Source organism: Marmota flaviventris, chromosome 6 (assembly GCF_047511675.1).
Source record: "Marmota flaviventris isolate mMarFla1 chromosome 6, mMarFla1.hap1, whole genome shotgun sequence".
Classification (NCBI taxonomy): domain Eukaryota; kingdom Metazoa; phylum Chordata; class Mammalia; order Rodentia; family Sciuridae; genus Marmota; species Marmota flaviventris.
This window is the reverse complement of record NC_092503.1, coordinates 127,342,001-127,364,039: the sequence shown is the minus strand read 5'-3', so window position 1 is coordinate 127,364,039 and position 22,039 is coordinate 127,342,001. Positions and strand designations below refer to the sequence as shown.

The window sequence follows — 22,039 nt, the reverse complement described above, 5'->3', positions numbered from 1 at the left end:
AGTGCCATTGCTCCCTGACCTAGTCAATCCCCAGATCTGGGACATCTCCATGCCAGTCATAGTCTCCCACCACAAGCCAGTCCATATCCAGCTGAAACCCCAAACTAAATTTCCGTTGGGTCCCTAAGACTCCCCCTGCAACACTCCCATATTTCTGGTACGCAAACCCTCAGGAGCCTATCACTTAGTCCAGGAACTCTGCCTAATTAATGAGGCAGTTATTCCCATCCACCCAGTGGTTCTCAACCCTCACAGTTTTCTTACTCATATCCTTCTTTGACCATTCACTTTACTGTCCTGGATCTTAAAGCTGCCTTTTTACAGTGCCCCTCCATCCTGAATTCTTTGCCTTCATATGGGAAGACCCTACATCCTTTAGGTCTCAACTGCTGGCATGGACAGGCCTATCCCAAGGCTTCAGGGACAGTCCCTACTTCTTTGGTCAGGCCTTGGCATAAGATTTAACTGTTTGTGATTTGGGGATAGCACTCTCTTACAGTTGGATAGAAGCCTTCCCTACATCCAGGGAAACTGCTGACACCATTGCCTCCATCCCCATTGAGCAGATCATTTCCAGATTTGGACTTCCTGTCTTCATCCAGTCAGACAATGGTCCAACCCTCACTTCTCAGGTTGTTCAACTAGTCTCCAAAGGCCTCACCATCATTTGGAGGCTCCCCATCCCCCACTGACCCCATACACTCTTACTTCCATTCTGGGGTCCACCAAACTCAAGATTTCTCGCCAACCCTCTCCTTCTTTTACTAATCATTAATTTCTCTCAAGCTTCTATCCCAACCCACCGATGGCACTTCTACATCCAAGCAACATGGCAACAGGATGGCACCACCCACTCTCAGTTTATGGGTCAAGGCGATTGCCCTTTCACTGGCTGTAATCGGGCCGTCACCCGTAATGTTACAGGATTCAACCAGTCCATCTCATCCCACTTATTATGTTCAGCAATGCTAGGCTTCATATCAGACCAAACAGGAATCTTGTAAGCACTGGCCTGACACCTATGGTGGGTGCCCTTATAATTCATGCAAGAAACGCTTCCTAGATAAGCCTTGCTATGAGAATCAAACATACACTAAATTAACTATTTGGGACCCATGGAACCCAAGATGGGCCTCTGGTGTTGATGGTAAATTTTATTCATGGGGTTTTGCCAAACACCCCTCAGCCTCTATCAGAATATGGAGAACTTATATACAAGTGCTCCCTCAAAATTCGCCGCCCTATATCACCAAAAAGGCTGGAATGTTAGGTCTGTGGTGGCAATTTAGTGGCAACTTAGAACAAAGCAGTCCACGCCGGAAGAGAACATCAATCAGATGCCAGCAGAAATGCCTGTCAATCAGCCAGATCTCCTGACTAATGCCTGTCAATCAGCAGGACCCCCCTGGCCAATCCTGGAGTTCAGCCAACTCCCCTGACCAACTCCAAGAGAGCAAGGGACCCTAAAAACACCTTTTCCTGTCCCAAGCTCTTCCCTTCCTGCTGTAAGCCCCATGAAAGTCCAGTCCAGTCGAGCTTCCACGCGGTTTCTTCTCAGACCCTTCTCCTGTCCTCTCTGTGGGTCTGATGGATTTCCACCCGGGACTGATATCTCAATAAAGCCTGTTGAGCAGCCCTTTTAAATCTGCCTCATTTGGCAGCTGCCTGCCCCACCTGATCTGTCAACTACCTCAACACATATTATAAGCAAACTCTCAAAGTCAAAGACAAATAGAGGATTCTAAACACAGCTGTAGAAAAGAAACAAATAAAAATAAGAGATTTTCAATATGGCTAACAACATATTTCTCTCTAGAAATCTTATAGGCTAGGAGAGAGTAGGATTAGGAATGTATATTCAAAATGTTAAAGGGGAACAACCTGCCAATAAAGAATAAGAATAGTATGAAAAACCAGCCTCTATCTCAGAGCAAAGCCTGTCCAAGGAAGGGACATAACTTTTGTCCTTGGAAAGACCCACAGAGCACTCCTAGGCACATTCCCACCCTGCTAAGTTGTTTATCTACAAATAACTGGAGAGATCTTCTTAGCCAGGTGTCCCTGACTCAGTCAGGCTAGGTGGGTACCCATAGCAACCCCCTAGCAGCCACCAATCAGCATGAGACAGGGAAATACCTGGGATGCCAGATGACCCTCCCAGTAGTTTTTGGTGTTGGGAAACCATGTAGTTCAGTAAAAACACCCCTCTTGGCTTAAACCAATCAGTTCAAATGAACCCCCTCTTGTAGTAACCAATCACCCCTACCCAACTTGTTCCTGCCAGTGAGTGTGCTAATCAAGTTTTAGAGTTGTTTTATGATTTTCCCAAGGTGTGTGATGATTTGCTAAGAGATGCTACAATGTATGTGAAGCCCCTGCCTTCCCAAAAGAATGTATAAAACTGCTGCAAACCCTGGGCTCAGGGCCTCTCAGCGTCACCAGTTGCTGTGTGTGTGCATGGAGGACCGAGCTAGCTCGCAATAAACACCTCTTTGCTGTTTACATGGATCTTGGTCTCTGGTGGTCTTATGGGAGTCCCGAATTTGATCATAAAAGTATCCCCAGCTAAGGAAATCATATCATGTTCTTCAGAAATGATAGAGAAAAGATACTTTTCAAAACAAATAAAAACAGAAACAAAAAACATACTTACATTACAAAATATGCTAAGGAAGGTTTTGAAGCTGAAAGAAAATGATACTAGTGAATAATAAAAAAAATCTGAGAATATAAATCTCACTGATAAAAGTAAATATATACTCAAATTCAAAATATGATAGTAATGTAATGTTGATATATAAATCTCCTATAACTTTACTGTCAAGTTTCAAATGCAAAACTATTTTAAAAGCAATGCAATAATCTGTTAAATTGACAGTGTCTAAAGCAGCTTGAGAGATCCAACATGGCGGCGGGCATGAAGAGATCAAGTCTCTGACCTCTTCAGCTGCACGGGCATAGGGAGTCCTAAACCGTCTAAATGCTGTTTGCTCAGGATCACTAGGCAATGCTGAGCTAACGTGGATCTGGGGCGAACAGTCTGGGCCTCTGAGAACACAGACCGAGCCCGGATCGGCTGAATTCAAGCTCCCATTCGCCTGCGACTCGCAGACAAACCGCTGTGACTCACCAAATGATCCTGCAGAAACAACTGGTCGGCCCTTCTGAACCTGCAGAGGTTAATACCAACCGAGCCTTCATAGACAGTGGCCACAGGATTGAGACGGGGCTTGGGAGAGCCAGTCAGGACCCACCTGTTGCATTGGTCACCTGGCAAAGGGAATGAGGAACGAACTGTCGCCATTTGCATGGGATACCACCATGGCAGAGAACTGACATCACCAGAATGCCACGGAGGAGATAACTTCATTGAAACCGGCAGCGACAGGTGTGTAACCCCATAACCCTCCCTCTCCACACAGCAGGGAAACCTTAAGGGCCCCTCCCAGCTCTCCCATAAGGGCCCCTCCCAGCTCTCCTGTGAGCGCAATAGTGAGATGGATGTGGTTGGGACCACAGAAGTTCAAGTGAGATGTCATTATGGAGTGCAGCAGGGCATAGAATAATCCAGTGGCCCAAATGGTGATAGCCATCTGGGTGCAGAGCTGGGGATTCATGATGACAGTGTAATGAAGTGGTTTGCAGATAGCTACAAAGTGGTCAAATGCCATCACTGCCAGCAACATGGCCTCTGTGCTACCCAGGAAGTGGAAGAAATGAAGTTGGCTTATGCATCCCATGAAAGATATTGCTTTGTGTGTAGAGAGGAAGTTCTCCAGCATCTTTGGCAGTGTCACTGTGGAGTAGCAGATATATAGACATGACAGGTTTCCCAGGAAGAAATGCATAGGTGAGTGGAGTCTAGGATCAGAGATGACAATCATCAGGATAGCTCCATTCCCAGCCACATTCACAAGGTAGATTGTGAGGAAAACAGCAAAAAGAAAAGGCTGTTGGTCTTGTATGTCTGTTAATCCCAGGAGGAGAAATTCAATGACTGAAGTCTGATTCAACATCACTTAAAAGAAAAGAAGTAATTTTGAAACATTATTCCTAATGAGGATCAGTCTTTCTAACTGATGATTTTCTTGCTAAGACAAAAAAATTTGAGGGAGATTGTGGTAGTTTTGCATGAAACCCTGCCTCAGATCTTGTGTAGTATTTAAATGTTTAGGCTACATGTGTTGTGGATCAGTCATTTTTAAAATTGGATTTGTCATTAATATTTTTCTTTCTCTTAGGGATTTAGAGCAGGTTTTCAGTCTACCATCTTTTCTAGCTATGAACATCTACATTCCAAAACAACTTCCTTTTCATCTCCTAAGTCAGCTGCATGAGGTGGTAATTTCTTCTACCACCTTCTTCTACCACCTTACTGAGTGAGAAGCAACCTGAAGAATTTTACTTAAGAAAAATAGCCAGGGATGGAATTATTGCATCATAAAGTTCTTAAATAAATGAAGAATCCTTAAAACAGGGGCAATAATTTTTCTGTAGTAAAAGGGGCTAGGGCTGTTCTCTCATCTCTTTCTAATTGACATTCTTGGAAAAGTCACAGAGCCCTATTTGAGTAGGAAATGAAATCACACTAATCATTTTTAATATAGGTATATTTGAAATTTTATCACTGCTATATCCAATTATGGGCTTAGTTTTTTCTATAATTTGAGCCTTGTATTTTCTCAAGTAGGATCTGAAATCACTTTTTTTTATGAAAAATGTTTTTCTCTTGTCTAGTTGCCCTGAGATTCTTTTTTAAGATGCCCAAATCCCTGGATCAACTTTCTTCCTCCTATGAGTTAAAGTTTCCCCCTTACATTACTTAATGCTATCTTCTTAAGTATCTATTCCTTTAATCCTTTAAAATCCTGTCTTCTTTTTGACACATTTTAAGTCTCATTTTATTTTGCCTGAAATAAATTCAGTCCTCAGGAATAGACTATCAAAGAATATTCTACCTCAAGTGGAAATCACCTCCTTGACTTTTGGTTCCTTTAATGCATCACCAGGAGTTATATTGTTTTTCATGACACCAGAAGTCTGTCTGCTTTGTATCAGCTCTCTGCAAAGTTGTCACAAATTTCCAGGTCTCCTCAATTGCAAAAGTGTTTTCTGTCTGTTCTTTCTTTCCATTAAATAAAATTCTTGTCTTCTATTAAAGAAATGCATTAATTTTCATTTCTTTTGCAGAACTGAAATAGCATTTACTTTGTGAATGCTGAGACTTTTGAGGAATTGTAATTATTAATTATGAGATTTGGTATTTGACTACATTGTTCACTGAGAAAACTCTTGAATTATTTATCATATAATGTTTATAATGTACCTGGTGTTATCTCAATTATCTACACTGAGAAAAGCAGACAAAATTCCAAGTAGCTCTTGGTTCCCCTTTAACAGGTACAGTGAGTTAACTTTCTAATTAGGAAGGGAGGAGAAAGGACATGCGGGGAACTTGTAGATGGGGGAGAAAGTGAGAGAAGAAAAAGAACTACAAGGAAATCTGAAAAGAGATGCAGACATTAAGGTGTTTTCTAAAAAAGGACAATCTGTTGAGGTTTGAACAGTCACAGAGGAAAGAAGAAGCTGAGTAAAAATGTGAATGAACTAGGGACTCCTTTCTGGGAACCTCTGGGACTTTGGGCTTTATTTTGGAGAAGATTTTGGGAAATTAACATCTATTATACCTCCAGGAAGAGTTGTCTTCCAATAATTCAGAATAACTTTATTAATAGCCATTCACATGGTGTATAGTTCAAAAATTTTATCACCCTTTCAAATAAACAAGTGATCTGCGAAACAAAAATCTTGCTTCTCTGACCCAATAAAATTGCATCAAAAATCTGTTTGATGACAGATTATGCTAAGTGAAGCTAGCCAATCCCTACAAAACAAATGCCAAATGTCTTCTTTGATATAATGAGAGCAACTAAGAACAGAACAGGGAGGAAGAGCAGAAGGAAAAGATTAACATTAAACAGAGACATGAGGTGGGAGGGAAAGAGAGAGAAAAGGGAAATTGCATGGAAATGGAAGGAGACTCTCAGGGTTATACAAAATTACATATAAGAGGTTGTGAGAGGAATGGGGAAAGAAAACAAGGAGAGAAATGAATTACAGTAGATGGGGTAGAGAGAGAAGATGGGAGGGGAGGGGAGGGGAGATAGTAGAGGATAGGAAAGGTAGCAGAATACAACAGTTACTAATATGGCATTATGTAAAAATGTGGATGTGTAACCGATGTGATTCTGCAATCTGTATTTGGGGTAAAAATGGAAGTTCATAACCCACTTGAATCTAATGTATGAAATATGATATGTTAAGAGCTTTGTAATGTTCCGAACAACCAATAAAAAAAACAATAAAAAACAATTAAAAAAAATAATCTGTTAAATTATATTCAATATACAAGGATGTAAATTGCAACATCAAAATTCAAAATGTGGCATATGTAGTGGATAAAATATGGTTTTGCTTTTTGTAATCAAAGTTAACTTGTTACCAGTTTAAAAAAAATATGCTATAACTATAGGATGTGTTTTGTGAGCCTTGTTGTAACCACAAAGGAAAAACCTAAAGTACACACATACACACACACACACACACACATACAAAAAGCAAAAAAGCAAAACTTACCATTAGAGAAATATCACTTAACCACAAAGAGAAAAAGTAATAGAGGGGAAAAAAAGACAGGATCTATAAAACAACTGGGAAACAATTAATAAAATGGCAGTTGTTAGCACAAAAGCACGTGAACTTCCTAGATTAGCTCAGCACAGCTTTTATTCGGGAACAGAGTAAGGCCTCTCCCATTTTCCTGGTGGAAAATGAGCCATACTCAAAAGGGGGAGATTAGGCTTATATAGGCTACACTGAGAGGTGACTTAATAATTTAACAGTTTGAGCTATCTTTACTGGGCCAGGTGGAGGGTGCAGGGTCATTAGTCAGTAACTGGGAAATAATTTGTTTAGGGTGGGATCAATGTTTTGGCCTCTTCCTAGAAGCAGTTATTTTAGGCTTGATCCTCCCCCAGGGCCTGCTTTGTCACTAGGAAACACTGTATTGGGAAAAATCAAAGTATTGTATTCTCCCTCATTCATTCTCCCTGGGTCACTTTATTTTAGGGTTTGTCACTTTCCATATCCAAGAGCAGTAGTAAGACCATACCTACTAATAATTACCTTGAATATAAATATATTAAATTATTCAATAAAAACATAAACTGATTGAATGGATACAAACAAAATAAGATAGACCCAGCTATATGCTTCCCATAAAAGGCTCACTTTACCTATAAGAATACCTATAGATTGAATGTAAATGACTAGTAAAAGATAGTTCTTGAAAAATGAAAACCAAAAAAGAGATGGCATAGCTATATTTAAATAATATAAAATAGATTTTAATTCAGAAGCTGTAAATAAAGGGACAAAGAAAAATATTATTTAATGTTAAATAACTCAAGAAAACAACAATTTTAAATACACATACATTCAACATCAGAGCTCCTAAATATATAAAGGAAATACTAGCAGATGTGAATGAAAAGACAGACTACAATACAATAATAATAGAAACCTCAGTATCCCATGTTCAGAAATGAATAAATTATCCAGAAAGAAAATCAATAAGAAAACATTGGACTTAAATCATACTCTAGATAAAATGGACCTAACAGATACCCTTAGAATACTCCTGCCAACAGCTACAAAATACACATTCTTCTTTTTCTGATCATGATGGTATAAAACTAGAAATTAATTGTAGGAAAAACTTTGGAAAATTCACAAATATGTATCACTCCTGAACAACCAATAAGTCAATGAAGATAATAAAAGGAAAATTGAAAAAAAAAATGTTTGAGACAAAAACAGAAACACAACATATCAAAATCTACAGGAGATACAAAAAGCAGTTCTAAGAGGGACATTTATAACAATAAATAGCTATATCAAATAAAGAAGTCCATTAATTTTGTTTTTAAAAATGTTTGGCTATTATGTTTCTACAACTTTTGATATAGTATCATCAGTTGGATTTATTCCGAATAATGACTGAGTAAGAACATTTGAACACCTTGTATCAGACAGAAGCACTGTACAAGTACAGAAGAGTACTATCTCAGATGTATATTAAAATATTGGTATCTTAAATACAATACAATGCAAATACAATTAGGAGAATATATCTCAAGAATTTGTTTGACTGACTTTAATAACCAAGTAGACCATTTATATTATTAATTCGTTATTAATTTGTTATTTGAATAGCACTATGATAAAAAATTAAATATAAATATGAGGTGGCACTTTTGGTTAGTTTAAAAATCTTTATTTTAAAAATAACAGTGATTTGACATTAGTTTCCATTAGTTTTTCAATAAAGAAATATCATGCTTAAGGTTGGGGAAATATTAAATTTTGAATGACATTGCTGTTGTAAACTCATTTTCCTGACAATTTGTTTGATTTGAAATGTTTTTTCCTCTCTTTAGTTTAGTCTATTTAGTGAGTCGTTAAGAACACTGATTTCAAATTATTTGATTTAGAGGCTTTGGCAGGCAAATCAAAGACGATGAGTGTGAGAATCTAGGAATCCAGTTTTACATTAAGGAATATTTTAAGTACACATTTTAAAGTCAAAACTCTGTAGGATGACATATTAAGATCATCTTTAATATACAAATTTCTTTTCTACTGATATTCTTGGTCCTATAATGGATATACATTTAAAAAGTCCAAATGATAGCACAAAGGAAGAGAGTGTTATCTTTAGAGCTACTTATATTCATATTGGAGCAAACACAAAATGCACAGAGAAAATTCCAACAAAAGTCTAAAAACCTCTCAACCTTGCATCTTTTCTAAAAGGAAATATAATTAATAGAAATAGTAGAATCCTCAAATAAACATGCACAACCATGCACATACACACACTCTCCAAATAAATTAGATTCAAAGTCCTTGTCACTTTTCACCTGGCAGGAACTGAATTCCCCAAATCTGTCTAACCAATAGAAATGACCTAATTATCCAAACAAACAAATCAAAACTCAAAATCCACCACCAACATAGGTAAATAAGCTATGAAAAATCAAATTTCAATGAAAAACTAATCTGGTAATTAATCAAATATGGCGTGTAAAAGTAAAAAAAAAAAAAAAAAAAAAAAATTCCACCAGGACACATAGGACAATAGCCAAGGTAGGGAGGGAGGTGGTTAAGTGAAGGATCCTCCTGGATCCTCCTGCACAGTGCATACTAGGTGCACTTACAGAAAACATTTCTCTTGATCCAAGGATAAGATCCAGATCACAATATCTTACTGGATTTTCAGGAATAAATTCCCAAAGAATGACTAAAAGACATCTGGCTAATTAGTAGCACATCATTTATTTTTATACAAAAGATATCAATCAATAGATATATTTTGTCTAATAGAGTGGATCCAGGATTTATTAAAAAGAGAAAGAGAAGGAAGAAAATTAACTGCAAAAATTCTGGAAGCAGAAAGCATTATTTGGACTTCATTGAGCAAACTGATTGGCTGGTAGATAACAAAGATGTCAATTTAAATAGGATATCTTTGATTATGATAAGTAGAAAAATAAAAGGAAGCAACATTCATTTCTTTTAGGTTCTCCAAAGGGTCTTGTGAGTCTAATTTTGCAGCACTTGTGTTAGGCTGTCTTTGGGTAAAGCCTTCTAATGTCTTCCCATCAGCATCTATACCTTAGGTCAAATTTGCTTCTGTACCTCATGAGAATCTCTCATTCTACTGTGCTTTTATCTCTTCTCACCAGCGTCTTCAAAGCTCCCTTTATATCTTTGTTTCTCAAAGTATAAATGAGGGGATTTAGAGTGGGAGTTACTCTAAATCAGTCTACAAAAGCCTGATGAACTTTCCTTGACTGTGTGCATAGGAGCTGTTGGGATGGATATAGACAGCTGTGATGGTGACATAGAAGAGGGATACTACCAAGAGATGAGTTCCACAAGTCCTAAGGGCTTTATGCCAGGCTTGAGCTGACCTGATCCTCATCACTGCTTGGACTATGTACCCATAATGAGACCAAGATGAGTGCCAGGAGGAGGAAAAACAGTACCAAAGAAGCCACGAAGTGTTGGACCTCAATAGTATGAATGTCTATACAGGCCAACTTGATAATGGCAGGAACTTCACTGTTGAAGTGGTAAATCCTATGGTTCCCACAATGGGGCAACTGAAGGGTCATTGTGCCCTGAATGAGTGTGGTGCTCACGCCACTCAACCATGCTATTCCTGCAGTTGAACTGGCAAAGTTGTGGATGCATAACTGTGGCATAAAGGAGTGATTGGCAAACAGCAGCATAACGATCAAATGCCATGACTGCTAGGAGAACACATTCAGTGGATCTCAATGCCAGAGACACATAGAGTTGAATGGCACAGCCTATAAGTGTAATTGTCTTGGTTGGACTGCAGAGGTTCCACAGCAGCTGGAGAACAATGCTTGTTGTAAAGCAGGGGTCGACGAAGGAGAGAAAATAATACATGAGTGTGTGGAGCATGGAGTCCAGACAGGAAATAATACAAGAGTGTATGGAACATGGAGTCCAGACAGGAAACCAGTATGATTGCTGTATTGCCTACCAGGGTCAGGTGGTAAGAGATTAGCATGAGCACAAAGAGGATCTTCTCAAGTTGTGGTTGATCAGAAAAACCCACCAGTATGAAATGGTTATTAGGCATCTTCATATCACTATACTTAGACAAGAAGAGACAAATATAAAAATAGAGATGTTAGTGGAATGCAGCTAGAATCAGAATTATACTTGAGAAGCATTTACCCTAAAAAATGGAGGATGGGAGTATGTAATGTGTGGAGCATGGAACAAGGAGGGGGATGGAGAGAGAGAGAAAAGGGAGAAAGAGACAAGCAAGTATATTTCCAAGAGAAACATAAAAGTATGCAGAACTTACCAAGAACTGTGTGAAGCTATCCTTGCACATGATTGAGTTACCTCCCCGGCTGGGTGAGAGGCACTCAGACACTTTTTTATGTGTTAGAGCTTTCCCCACCCTTCTTGGGTTGGAGGGTTTGTCCATGTGGAGGCTTGCCTGACCACAGCCCTTGGTGATCCAATCATCTCACCTGACCTTGGAACACTGCCCCCCTTAACCTTCATTGGATGGGATTTTCCCCAGAATTTTTTGTTCCCCAATAAAACCCCTCTCTCTGGCGTGATTGTCCTCCCTCACTAGCCTCTTCAGTAAATCTCACTACTTCCTTGGGTAGCTTGAGGCTGGGGATTCGAGGAGCCGCCCTGGAGCTGGTTTAAAGGTAATTGGAGTCTGTGTCTTTAATTTAAACTTCCTTAGGATTTTATCATGTAGCCAAACCATTTATATAGTCTGCACTGGCCGAGGAATAAAGAGAACCATTAAAATATATGAGGATATAAAATAGACCATACAAGAAGTAATTAATAATTAGTGGTTTCTCAGTTCTTCTAAATTGTTTCATTTTTTTTCTTAGAAAGCCATACTTTTCTTCCTGAACAGCATCTTATAAGATTATAAATAAAAGAAAAATAAGAGATGTGGTAAAATCAACAATCATCTTTGTAGCTATTTTATCAGTTGTCAATAATAAAAGTTGCAAATAAAGATGAGATATTTTGGGAAACTTTTATATGTTTATTTAAATATTGTACCCTGACACACACATTTGTCAAAATTTTGCTAAAGATGAAATACCTAATTATCACTTTTAATTAGCTAATATATGTCATCTATACATTAAACTGCTTTCTTTAAATATATTTCTAATAATATGAAAGTAGACAGTCTAAAGTATAGTGAGAGTCTCCAGAGAGTAACACTCTTGTAAGTTGCAAATAAATTTTGATGCATTGTCAAAAACATTTTTAGAATTGGATATTTTAATTTCCTATTAATTAAAGTAAAACTTTTTGATAATTTCATTTTCTATAGATTTCAATGAAGTTGTGTTTGGAGTTTAAATTCTTTTTTCCCTCTTCTAACATCATACTATATATTAGCATAATGATGAGTCCCTTTGATTCCTTATTTTTTAAAATATTTATGAAAGACTTTTAATTGATCTCATCACAGATGGCAAAATATACTAGGTGACCTCTTATCTTTTGGCTTTTAGTCTTCATTACCTGCCTGTACATGGTCATCAGAACCAGACAAATATTTTTATAAAAATAAAATTTTGTTTCTTAAAATACCAAATTCACAAACCTCATCATCTAATTGAAAGCTCTGCCCAATTTTCTATCTTCCTTCTGTTTTCAGAATTATCTCCCAATATTTGTAATTTATTCCAGCCAAACCAATATCTATTATTCTGCACACACACAAAAAATTCTAATTTCTCATCTTAACTCTATTTCTTTTACTGACTAGTCAATTTCTTTTATTCTTGTTAATTTCTAGTCACTTGTCAATATTTATATCCAGACTCTCGTCTTCAAAAAGTTCCCAAATCTACTATACAAAATGTTTTTCTTCTGAAATCTCAATTGTATGGTTTGCAATTGTGTGTTAATTTACATGAGGACCAATTTAATTGAGCATGCCAAAATTCTTAAATGGAAAGGAACTCTCATGGGAAAAGACATTTCTTGCAAATGTCTTATTATCAGCAGAAACCTTATTTTTTTTAAAGAAAATATGGATTGAATAAATGGATTTTGAATAAGCTGATGCCTTTACTTATTCTATTAAACTGTTTCCTCCCTATTTTTCTTCTCTTAACTAGTCAAACATGTTTTGAAAACATACTAAATGTATAGCAATATTATTGGCATATACATATACACAAACATAAATAATTTGCCTCATTAACATGTATGTATCCAAAATTATGGCTGTATCATAAAGAATCCCATCCTCAGTACCCCAGCAAAATATTTTATTTGGAATAATTTAAGAAAACTAGAGTCAGAAGGAAATTTCCAGAAATATAAGAAAGCTACCCTTTCTTTGATTTTTCAATTTCTGCATTTTCTTATTCCTAAATGTACATTCTTTGAAATTGAGAGATTAGAAAATTATCATTTACTTCAAATCTAATCCTATTATAAAATAGTACAAGGCAACTGAACCCATTATCAGAAATAAAAATTCTTAAAAGTAGGCATAAAGGAAAGTAAGCTATTGACTGGGGTAGTTTGAGGAAGGCTGAAATGAGCAACTGAAGAAAATAATTACTGTTTTCTCTTGACAGAACATTTGTAGTACATTAGGTGGGGAAGGAAAAAGATATATTATTATTTCCTCACCTCTAAAAATTCTGACCATTCACTTTTCTAATTAGTTTTATAAGTTAAGAAAGTGATATTTACAAATGAGTTTTCCAGAAACATGAAATTCTGAAAATGAATCTCAAGTTCACTACCAAGTTTGGGGTGTGAGTGCTTATTTCCAGAGCCAGAAAACATTAGAATTTGTTACTGTAGCAAGAAATGACATCAGACCCAGATTGGGACCAGGAAAACTCTATATTCCTAATAGAGCAATTAGTACCAAGCACAAAAGTGACCAAGATAAAGGTCTCCTATGGAAATTGTATGGAAGGAACTACTTCTGAACATTTTTATCTTCAATCTAAAATGTTTCTAGGCCCTCAAATCTCATACTAAAATAAAATCTTGAAAAAGGTGAAAATAAAGTTCTCACTGTCAGCCAGATGTTTAGAGACATGATTCTCATGGAGTTATAATTATCAAGACCTAAAAAGCTGAATGTATGTGCATGCATTACATATCAAAGTATGCCAGTAGGAATATTGTGGATTCTGTTTCAAAAAGAAGACATCAAAAAATTTGGTAGCAAGATATTTGTCTTGTCAGCATGTCTCAAAAATATTTAAAAGGTTTCCTGATCCATAAATTTGAAGGGGCTTAGCATAAGACTTCTTATAAATTCACAAAATACATACATTGGTACTTCTTAAAAATTCACAGTACAAAGACAATGTCTGCTCACACTAAATTTCTTCCAGAATATTCTCAAATAATTTAGCTAAATAATATTTTGTTGGATAGCACTTTACAAGTTCTGAGAGACCCTGTCATAGAAACATGCATTTGGGAATAGAAAGGATAACTGTATGTTAACATCCCCTATAAATCACCAACTATAAACATTCAAATAACAGGAATTTCATGGAAAGTAATCGTAAAATGTCTGGGCCACACAGAATTTTACTTTTGTCTACACCTTTGAGAAGATCCTGAAATGAGACTCAGTTCATTACATGTCATACTTAAAAACAAACTGAAAGCAGACAATATACATAAATATCAGAAAACAAAAATATAGGGTATGGTAAATTCAAAATAAATACTTTATTATACACAGCTGAAATTAAGCTAAGAATTCTTTATTGAACAGACTAATGTTTAGCAAATGTTAGCCAAAATATAAAAAATAAAAATTATTAAAAAATGTACAAAAGAGCATAAGAATTAGGGAAAAATAAGCAGAAACACACTAAATATTCTAATACCTTCTTATAGTTGCAGAACTAATTTTAGATTAACTCAGTAAGTAGATACAGGCTATATAATGCTTACAGCACTAAAAGGAAATAAAGAATCTTAAAAGTTGGCAATAGTTACAAAAGGAAAGAAAAAAAAAAAAAATATATATATATATATATATATATATATATATATATATATATATATATATATATATATAATCAGCCAGGTGCAATAACGAAGCCAGACTCAATGGTGCATGCCTGTAATACCAGCAACTCCGGAGGCAGAGGCAGGAGGATTCAAAGCTAGTCTCAGCAACTTAGAGAGGCCCTGAAAAACTTAGCAAAATGCTGTCTCTAAATAAAATATAGAAAAGGTCTGTGGATGTGGCTCAGTGGTTAAGTGCCCCTGGGTTCAATCCCCAGTACCAAATAATAATAATAATAATAATAATAATAATAATAATAATAATAATAATAATATAATTAATGAAGTCAGCAAAATGGTGGAATAAGCAGCACTAAATGTTTGTTCCTCTACTGAAACATCAAAAACAAATAGAAACTCTCAGAACCAATGTTTTCAAAAATCCAGAAAGCATCATATATTTGTAGTAACTGCTGAACAAATAAAAAGTCAGATTGAAAATAGTAGGAATGTTTTTATGATGCCCTTATTGTCCTTGCTCCAGCCACTTCCTCCATGGTGGTGGCCTTATCATGGCAGCAGCCTGAATTCACAGTATAAGATTTTGTCCCTTGTAAAGAGAAAGCACAGCAGTCCTTACTTACAAACTAGTACATCTGTTTTAAAATGAGCTTATTTTTGTTTCATTTAACATAGAACACAGGCTAGAAAAGTGGTTGGCACTAAAAACTCTGGCAAAGCTAACTCTTCATACTCCTACAGCAAAAGTCTATGAGTTGAAATCAATGATAGATTACTTAAGGCCCAGGAGCAAATTCTGTCAAATATTTTTTGAGAAATTAGAATACTCAAAATTCACCTATATAAATGGGGTATTTAGAAAACCATATATATGCTTAGGGCAAAATATACATCAAGAAAATAAAGAAGACCCTTAGCTTTCTCTTTAGGCTGATCCCTAGGCTAAGTGAAATCCTTGCTAGGTGTTGAGGAATATTACTGAAAAAAGTTAATCTGTAAAGACTGGGAGTGTTGTTTGTTGTTTTTGTTCTTGTTGTGTGTTTATGTGTGTTTTCTTTTTCTGTTTTTGTTTTATTTTTGAGCTATTGTTTTAGCTTCTGACATGCAAGAAAGTGCCTGCCAAATCTAAAGGAACAGCAATTTCAGTTATCATACAAGGCACAAAATAATCCCTCTCAAAAATACCTTGGTGGGGGTGTAGCTCTGTAATAGGGGGTGAAGCTCTGTAATAGAGCATGCTCAAGACCCTGGGTTTTATTCCCAGAACTACAAAAAAAGTAGGGAAAGTAAACAAACAGAAACCTAGCTATCACCTTCAGAAATATAGCTCAGTAAATACTGAAAGGGAAAGAATCTGATTTCTATAACTAACACATTAAATTAGTAGATTACTTAATTTTCAACAACAAAAATCTTCAAGATTTACAAACAGAAAAGTATGGATCATTTGAAGGAATTAATAGATGTAAACTATCCTTAAAGAAACCCAGGAATAGCAATTTTTAGATAAAGACTAAAGCAACTTAAAAACTAAAGAAAATAGACCAACAATGTGTGAATGAAATAAAAATACCAGCAAAGATAAATTATAAAAAGGGAATCAAACAGAAATTCTGGAGCTGAAAAGTCCACAATCTGAAATGAAAATTTCACTAGAAAGACAGCAAATTTGAGAGGGAGAAGAAATAATCAGTAAAATTAAAAGTTGGCCAATTGGTGTTGGCCTGAGAAACAGAAAGAAAAAAATAACAAAGTGATCAGGGAAGAATAGACTCTGTGAGACACCTTCAAGAAGGCTAACATGTACATTAGGAGATTCCAGAAGAGGAGAGAAAGGGTGAATATTTGAAAAAATAATGACCAAAACTTTAATGAATTTGATGAAATATGTGAAATGACAGAAGAAGCTCAGTAATTTCAAATATGATAAACCCAAAGAGACTCACAGTGAGATGCATAAAAACAACTCTGTCAATATCAAAGACAGAGAACTTTAAAAGCAGCAAAAGAAATCTACATATATTCACTCCTCAATAAGATTGACATTTAATTATTCACCATAAACCATGGAGGTTGGAGATGAAAGCATGACATATTTAAGATGTTAAAAGAAAAATACTGTTCCTCAAAAATTCTATATCTTACAATACTGTCCCTCAAAAATGAGAGAGAGATTACAACATTCCCAGATTAATTTAAGCTGAAGGAGTTTGTTTCTTTAGGCCAATTTTATTAGAAATGCCAAGAGAAATCCTTTAAGTTGACATTAAATGATTACTCAAAGCCATATGAAGAAATACAGATCTCTGGTATAAATAAAAAGCAAGTATAATTATAATTTTGCTTTGTAACTCAATTTTTGATTTTTGATATATTTTAAAAGACAAACACATAAAAGTTATAATTCTTATCTTATTGGGCACAAAATGTCCAAATATATCATTTTGACAATAGTAAAGACAAGGAGCTTTATAGGAACTGAAGTCTCTCTCTGCTTCATGATCACTGTGACATGAGCACATACAAATGTTTAACAATTCTCTGCCACACTCTTCTTCCATGATACTCTTTCTGCCTCACCTAAGCCCCAAGAAATGGAGCCAGCCTTCTATGGACTAAGACCTCTGAAACTGTGAGCCCTTGAATAAACTTTTTCTCCTCCATAGTTGTTCTGGTCAGATCCTTTAGTCTCAGCAGTGAAAAAAACTGATTAAAACAGGAAGGTATCAAACTAGAAAGATTCTACACAGAAAAGGAAACAACTAGCATCATGAAAAAAGAATATGCATAATGGGAGAAAATTTTTGCTAGCTACTGTTCCAACAGAGGATTAACATCTAGAATACATAAATAATTCAAAAAACTCAAAAACAACAACAAAATGTCCCAATAAATAAATGAGCAAATAAGCTAAACAAACAATTCTCAAAAGAGCACGTACATGTATGTTAGACATACAAATGTTTAACACTTATATGAAAAAATACTCAGCATCTCTAGTAATTAAGGAATTGCACATCAAAACTACACTGAGATCTCATCTCACTTCAGTTGGAATGTCAGTCATCCATAATATAAATAACAATAAATTCTGGTGAGCATCTAAGGAAAGGGAACTCAAAAATTGTTGATGAGAATGTAAATTAGTATGGCAATATAAAAATCAGTATGGAGGTTCCTTGAAAGTTTAAAATATGATCCAGGTGTATGCCATTTACCTGAGAAAAACTAGACTAGAAAATTAAATCAAGGAAACCCATATCTTGTTCTTTAAAAAGATAATGAAATAGATAAACCTCTAGCCCAGCCAACTTAGATATCACACATGAAAGAGGGGACATTACTATAGGTCCCATGGACAATGGAATAATAAATAGTGTTACAATCTATTCTATGTCCACAAATATGATAACTTAGATGAAAGACACAATTTTTCAAAACTTTTACAAGAAGAAACAGCCTATCTGAATAGGCTTAAATCTATTATAGAAATTGAAGCAATGATAGTTATTCATAAAAGAAAGCTAATGGCCCAATTGGAGTCATGGGTGCATTACATAAAACACTTAAAGAAGAAATTATTCTAATTCTCTGCAATATCTTTCAAAAGGTGGAAGCAGAGGGACTACTTCAAACTCATTCTATAAAACAAAATTTACCTTAATACCATAGCCAAGGCAAAGACATTAACAAGAAATAAAAACTAAGTAGCATAATTTCTAATGGACATCAATACACAGTTCCTTGGCAAAATATTAGCAAGTTGAATTCAACAATATACAAAAAATAGAGTATTTTAATTCTCCTAAAAATCCTCTTTTGCTTCACTTATTCATTCTGGTCTTTATTTCCATAAAATTTTGGCAAACACTGAACTTTTTACTGTTTCAACAATTTTGCCTTTTTTCGAATGTCATATAGTTGAAATCATGCAACACATAAAGTCTTAATATAGACTTCTTTATCTTTATAATCTGTGGTAAATTTTACTTCATCACTTTTCATTACGTGATAGCCCATTTTTTAAAGCCCTGAATAATATTCCATTGTCAAGGTATACCACAGTATGTATATATATCCATTTATCTCCAGAGAGACATATTGGTTCCTTTCATATTTTGACAATTATAAATAAAGCTGTACAATACTATAATGGTAGATTGATTTCATTATGTGTTTGTCCAAATACAACACTGGCAGGCAGTCTGTGGAATTAGAGAAAATAGTTCCAAGCTATCTAATTGATAAAGCATTAATATCTAACATATATACAAATCTTTTGCAACCTAATAGCAAAAAATAATTCAATTAATAAGTAGACAAAGAACTTGAATAGACATTTCTCCAAAGAAGGCAGACAAATGGCCACCAGATATAGGAAATGGTGCTCACCATGATTAATCACAAAGGAAATGTAGTTCAGAACTACCATGAGTTATTACCTGCCATCTGATAGAAAGGATGTTAATTTAAAAAATTGTAAGAACTACTGAAGATATTTGAGAAATCAAAAGCATTATGTTTATTACTTTTGAGGATATAGAATGGTGCAGCTACTGTGGAAAATAGCATGGAGGTTCCTTAAATATTAAAAATAGAACTATTTTATGATCCAGAAGTCCCACTACTGGGTATACATATCCAAAGGAAATGCAATCATTATGCAGAAAAGATATCTGCACTTTCTTGTTCATTATAGTTCTATTTACAACATCCAAGATATGACCTTAAACTCAACAAATTTGTCTCTAACAACAAATAAATGAATTTATACACACACACACACACACACACACACACACACACACAAATACATGCAATAGAATACTACTTGGCCTTAAAAAATAAGAAAAATTAAGACAACAAGGAAGAACTTGAATGACAATATATAAAGTAAAACAAGCCAGGCACAGAAAGAAAAGTACCACATGATCTCACTTATATATGAACTCTAAAAATGTTGAACTCATAGAAGTAGACAGTAAAATGGTGATCGGCAGGGGCTTGTGAGGAGGTTGGGGAAATATTGACCAAAGGATATAAAACTTCATGAAGAATAACTTCCAGAGAGGTACTGTAAAACAGTTATTATGGTTACTGACCATGTATTGTGGTCTTGAGAATTGCAGAAGAGTACATCTTAGGTGTTCTCACCATAAAAATTAATAGTTGCCAGAGACCATGTAAATGTTAATCAGTTCAATTTAGTCTTTTCACAGTATGTACATATGTCAAAACAACATACTGAAAATGATAAGTATGTATAATTTTTTTTTAATTTTTCAATTGAAAAACAAAAGTATTAGCAATCTAAATTTCTTCCCCCAGTGAAAACGTTAAAAAGACTGTTTTAAACAATCTAAAGCTGAGCAATTCACTGGCAGTAGACCATAATAAAAGAACTATTAAGGGAAGTTCTTCAAGCAAAGAAAAATGGTACTGGATGGAATTTTGAATCTATGTAAAAAGAAAAGAAAAGTAAGAACTTAGGAATTATAAAATATAGGTAAATAGAAAATAATTTCTCATTGTTTTAAAAAATTGACTCTTCAAGACAAAAGGAATAGTAGTGCTATACATAACGTATGTAGAAATAAAGTACATGACAACAATGGAAGGGAGGAGAAATTAGAGTATTGTTTTAAATGAATCTTATGTTATATATCATGTTAAATAAGATTTAGAGATAGGTATTGATAAATTAAAGTGCAAGTTATATGACCTTGAGCAACATTTTACAAATAAGGCAGAGTTTTTTGATCTATTAATAATTAAAATAAAATAGAATTATACTAAAAGCATATTCTGTTTATCTAACAGAAGGTAAGACAAAGAAACAACAAATGAAAATCAAATAGAGGTCAGGTTCAGCCTTTATCCATCTCGCTGACCTGTATGGAAGCTCGGGCCCAAGGTAGGCCTCAGTCAATCCCATAACCAGCAGACACCCACTGGAAGAGCTTAGGTTCAGCCCAGACCTTCCTCGCTGACCTGTGCAGGAGCTAGGGCCCAGGGTAAGCTTAGGTCTGCCCCCACCCCACAACCACCTGGGAGCCCAGTTCTAATCCACTCCCATCTTGAAACACTGCAGCCATCCCCATAGCTTTCACCATGCAGTGGCCTTTACCATGGGACAACAGATAGGGCCTAGAATTCTGTTGCATCTTGCAGCAGGCATCCCAAAGCCAGTATACGACCAACTCTTTCAGCCCCATCTCTGAAAGACATTGTATCCATCTGGGAGCACCTACACTGCTATCTCAAGTTATCTCCTGCTATCACTGACACCTCCTATAGTTGGAGTAGCATCCATCCTGGGACACTGGCAGGGTCTGGAAGGCCAACACCAAGGTGAGATACAGATAATCTGCAGATACTACAAGATTATAGTGTAGAAACTGTAATACCTCAGATCCACACTGCAAGAAAGGAAATCATATAGACAACATGAGAAAACAAGGGAGGAAAGTGTCCCAAACAAACCAGGATACTACAGTAACAGAACCAATGGACAGCACAGTTGATGAAATGTCAGAGAAAGAGTTCAGAATGTTTATAATTAAAATAATCTGTGAATTTAAAAATGACTTAAATGAGCAAATACAAGCAAAGTTGATTATCAATAAACAGACAAAGAAGCAAATCAAAGCAACCTTTGATCACAACAACAAAGAGGTAAGGGAACAAATACAGGTAGTAAAAGATTATTTCAAAAAATAGAGAGATTATGAAAAAAATTAGAAATCCTTAAAATGATGGAAACAATAAGCCAAATAAAAAACTCAATAGAAAGCATTACCAACAGACTAGATCACTTGGAAGACAAAACATCAGATAATGACAAGAATGTATACAATCTGGAAAATAAAGTTGACCACACAGTGAAGATGGTGAGGAACCATAAGCAGAACATCCAATAATTATGGGATAGCATCAAAACACCAAATATAAGAGTTATTGGATAGCGGAAGGCACAGAGTTTCAAACCAAAGGAATGCAGAATATCTTCAATGAGATAATATCAGAAAATTTCCCCCAAATGAAAAATGATTCGAAAATCAAATACATGAGGCTTACAGGATACCAAATATACAAAATTACCACAGATCCACATCAAGCCACATTATACTGAATATGCCTAGAATACAGAATAAGGATTGAATCTTAAAGGCCATGAGAGAGAAATCAAATCACATATAGGGGGAGACCAATTTGTATCTCAGCATATTTTTTCAGCCCATATCCTCAAAGCCAGGAGATCCTGAAGCAACATATACCAAGCTCTGAGACAAAATGGATGCCAGTCAAGAATCTTATATGTAGAAAAATTAAGCTTTAGATTTGATGATGAAATAAAAACCTTCCA

At 35.5% G+C, this 22,039-nt stretch overlaps 1 protein-coding gene across 1 annotated transcript; it reads right to left on the bottom strand.

Moving 5' to 3' along the window:
- Positions 1–868: 868 nt before the first annotated feature.
- On the bottom strand, positions 869–4,016 carry LOC114080248 (olfactory receptor 12D1-like). The gene is made up of 3 exons (XM_071613852.1): positions 3,432–4,016; positions 3,021–3,170; positions 869–1,069 (listed from the first exon to the last, which is right to left on the bottom strand). The coding sequence occupies exons 1-3, from the start codon at positions 4,014–4,016 to the stop codon at positions 869–871; spliced, it is 936 nt and encodes a 311-aa protein (XP_071469953.1).
- Positions 4,017–22,039: the final 18,023 nt, after the last annotated feature.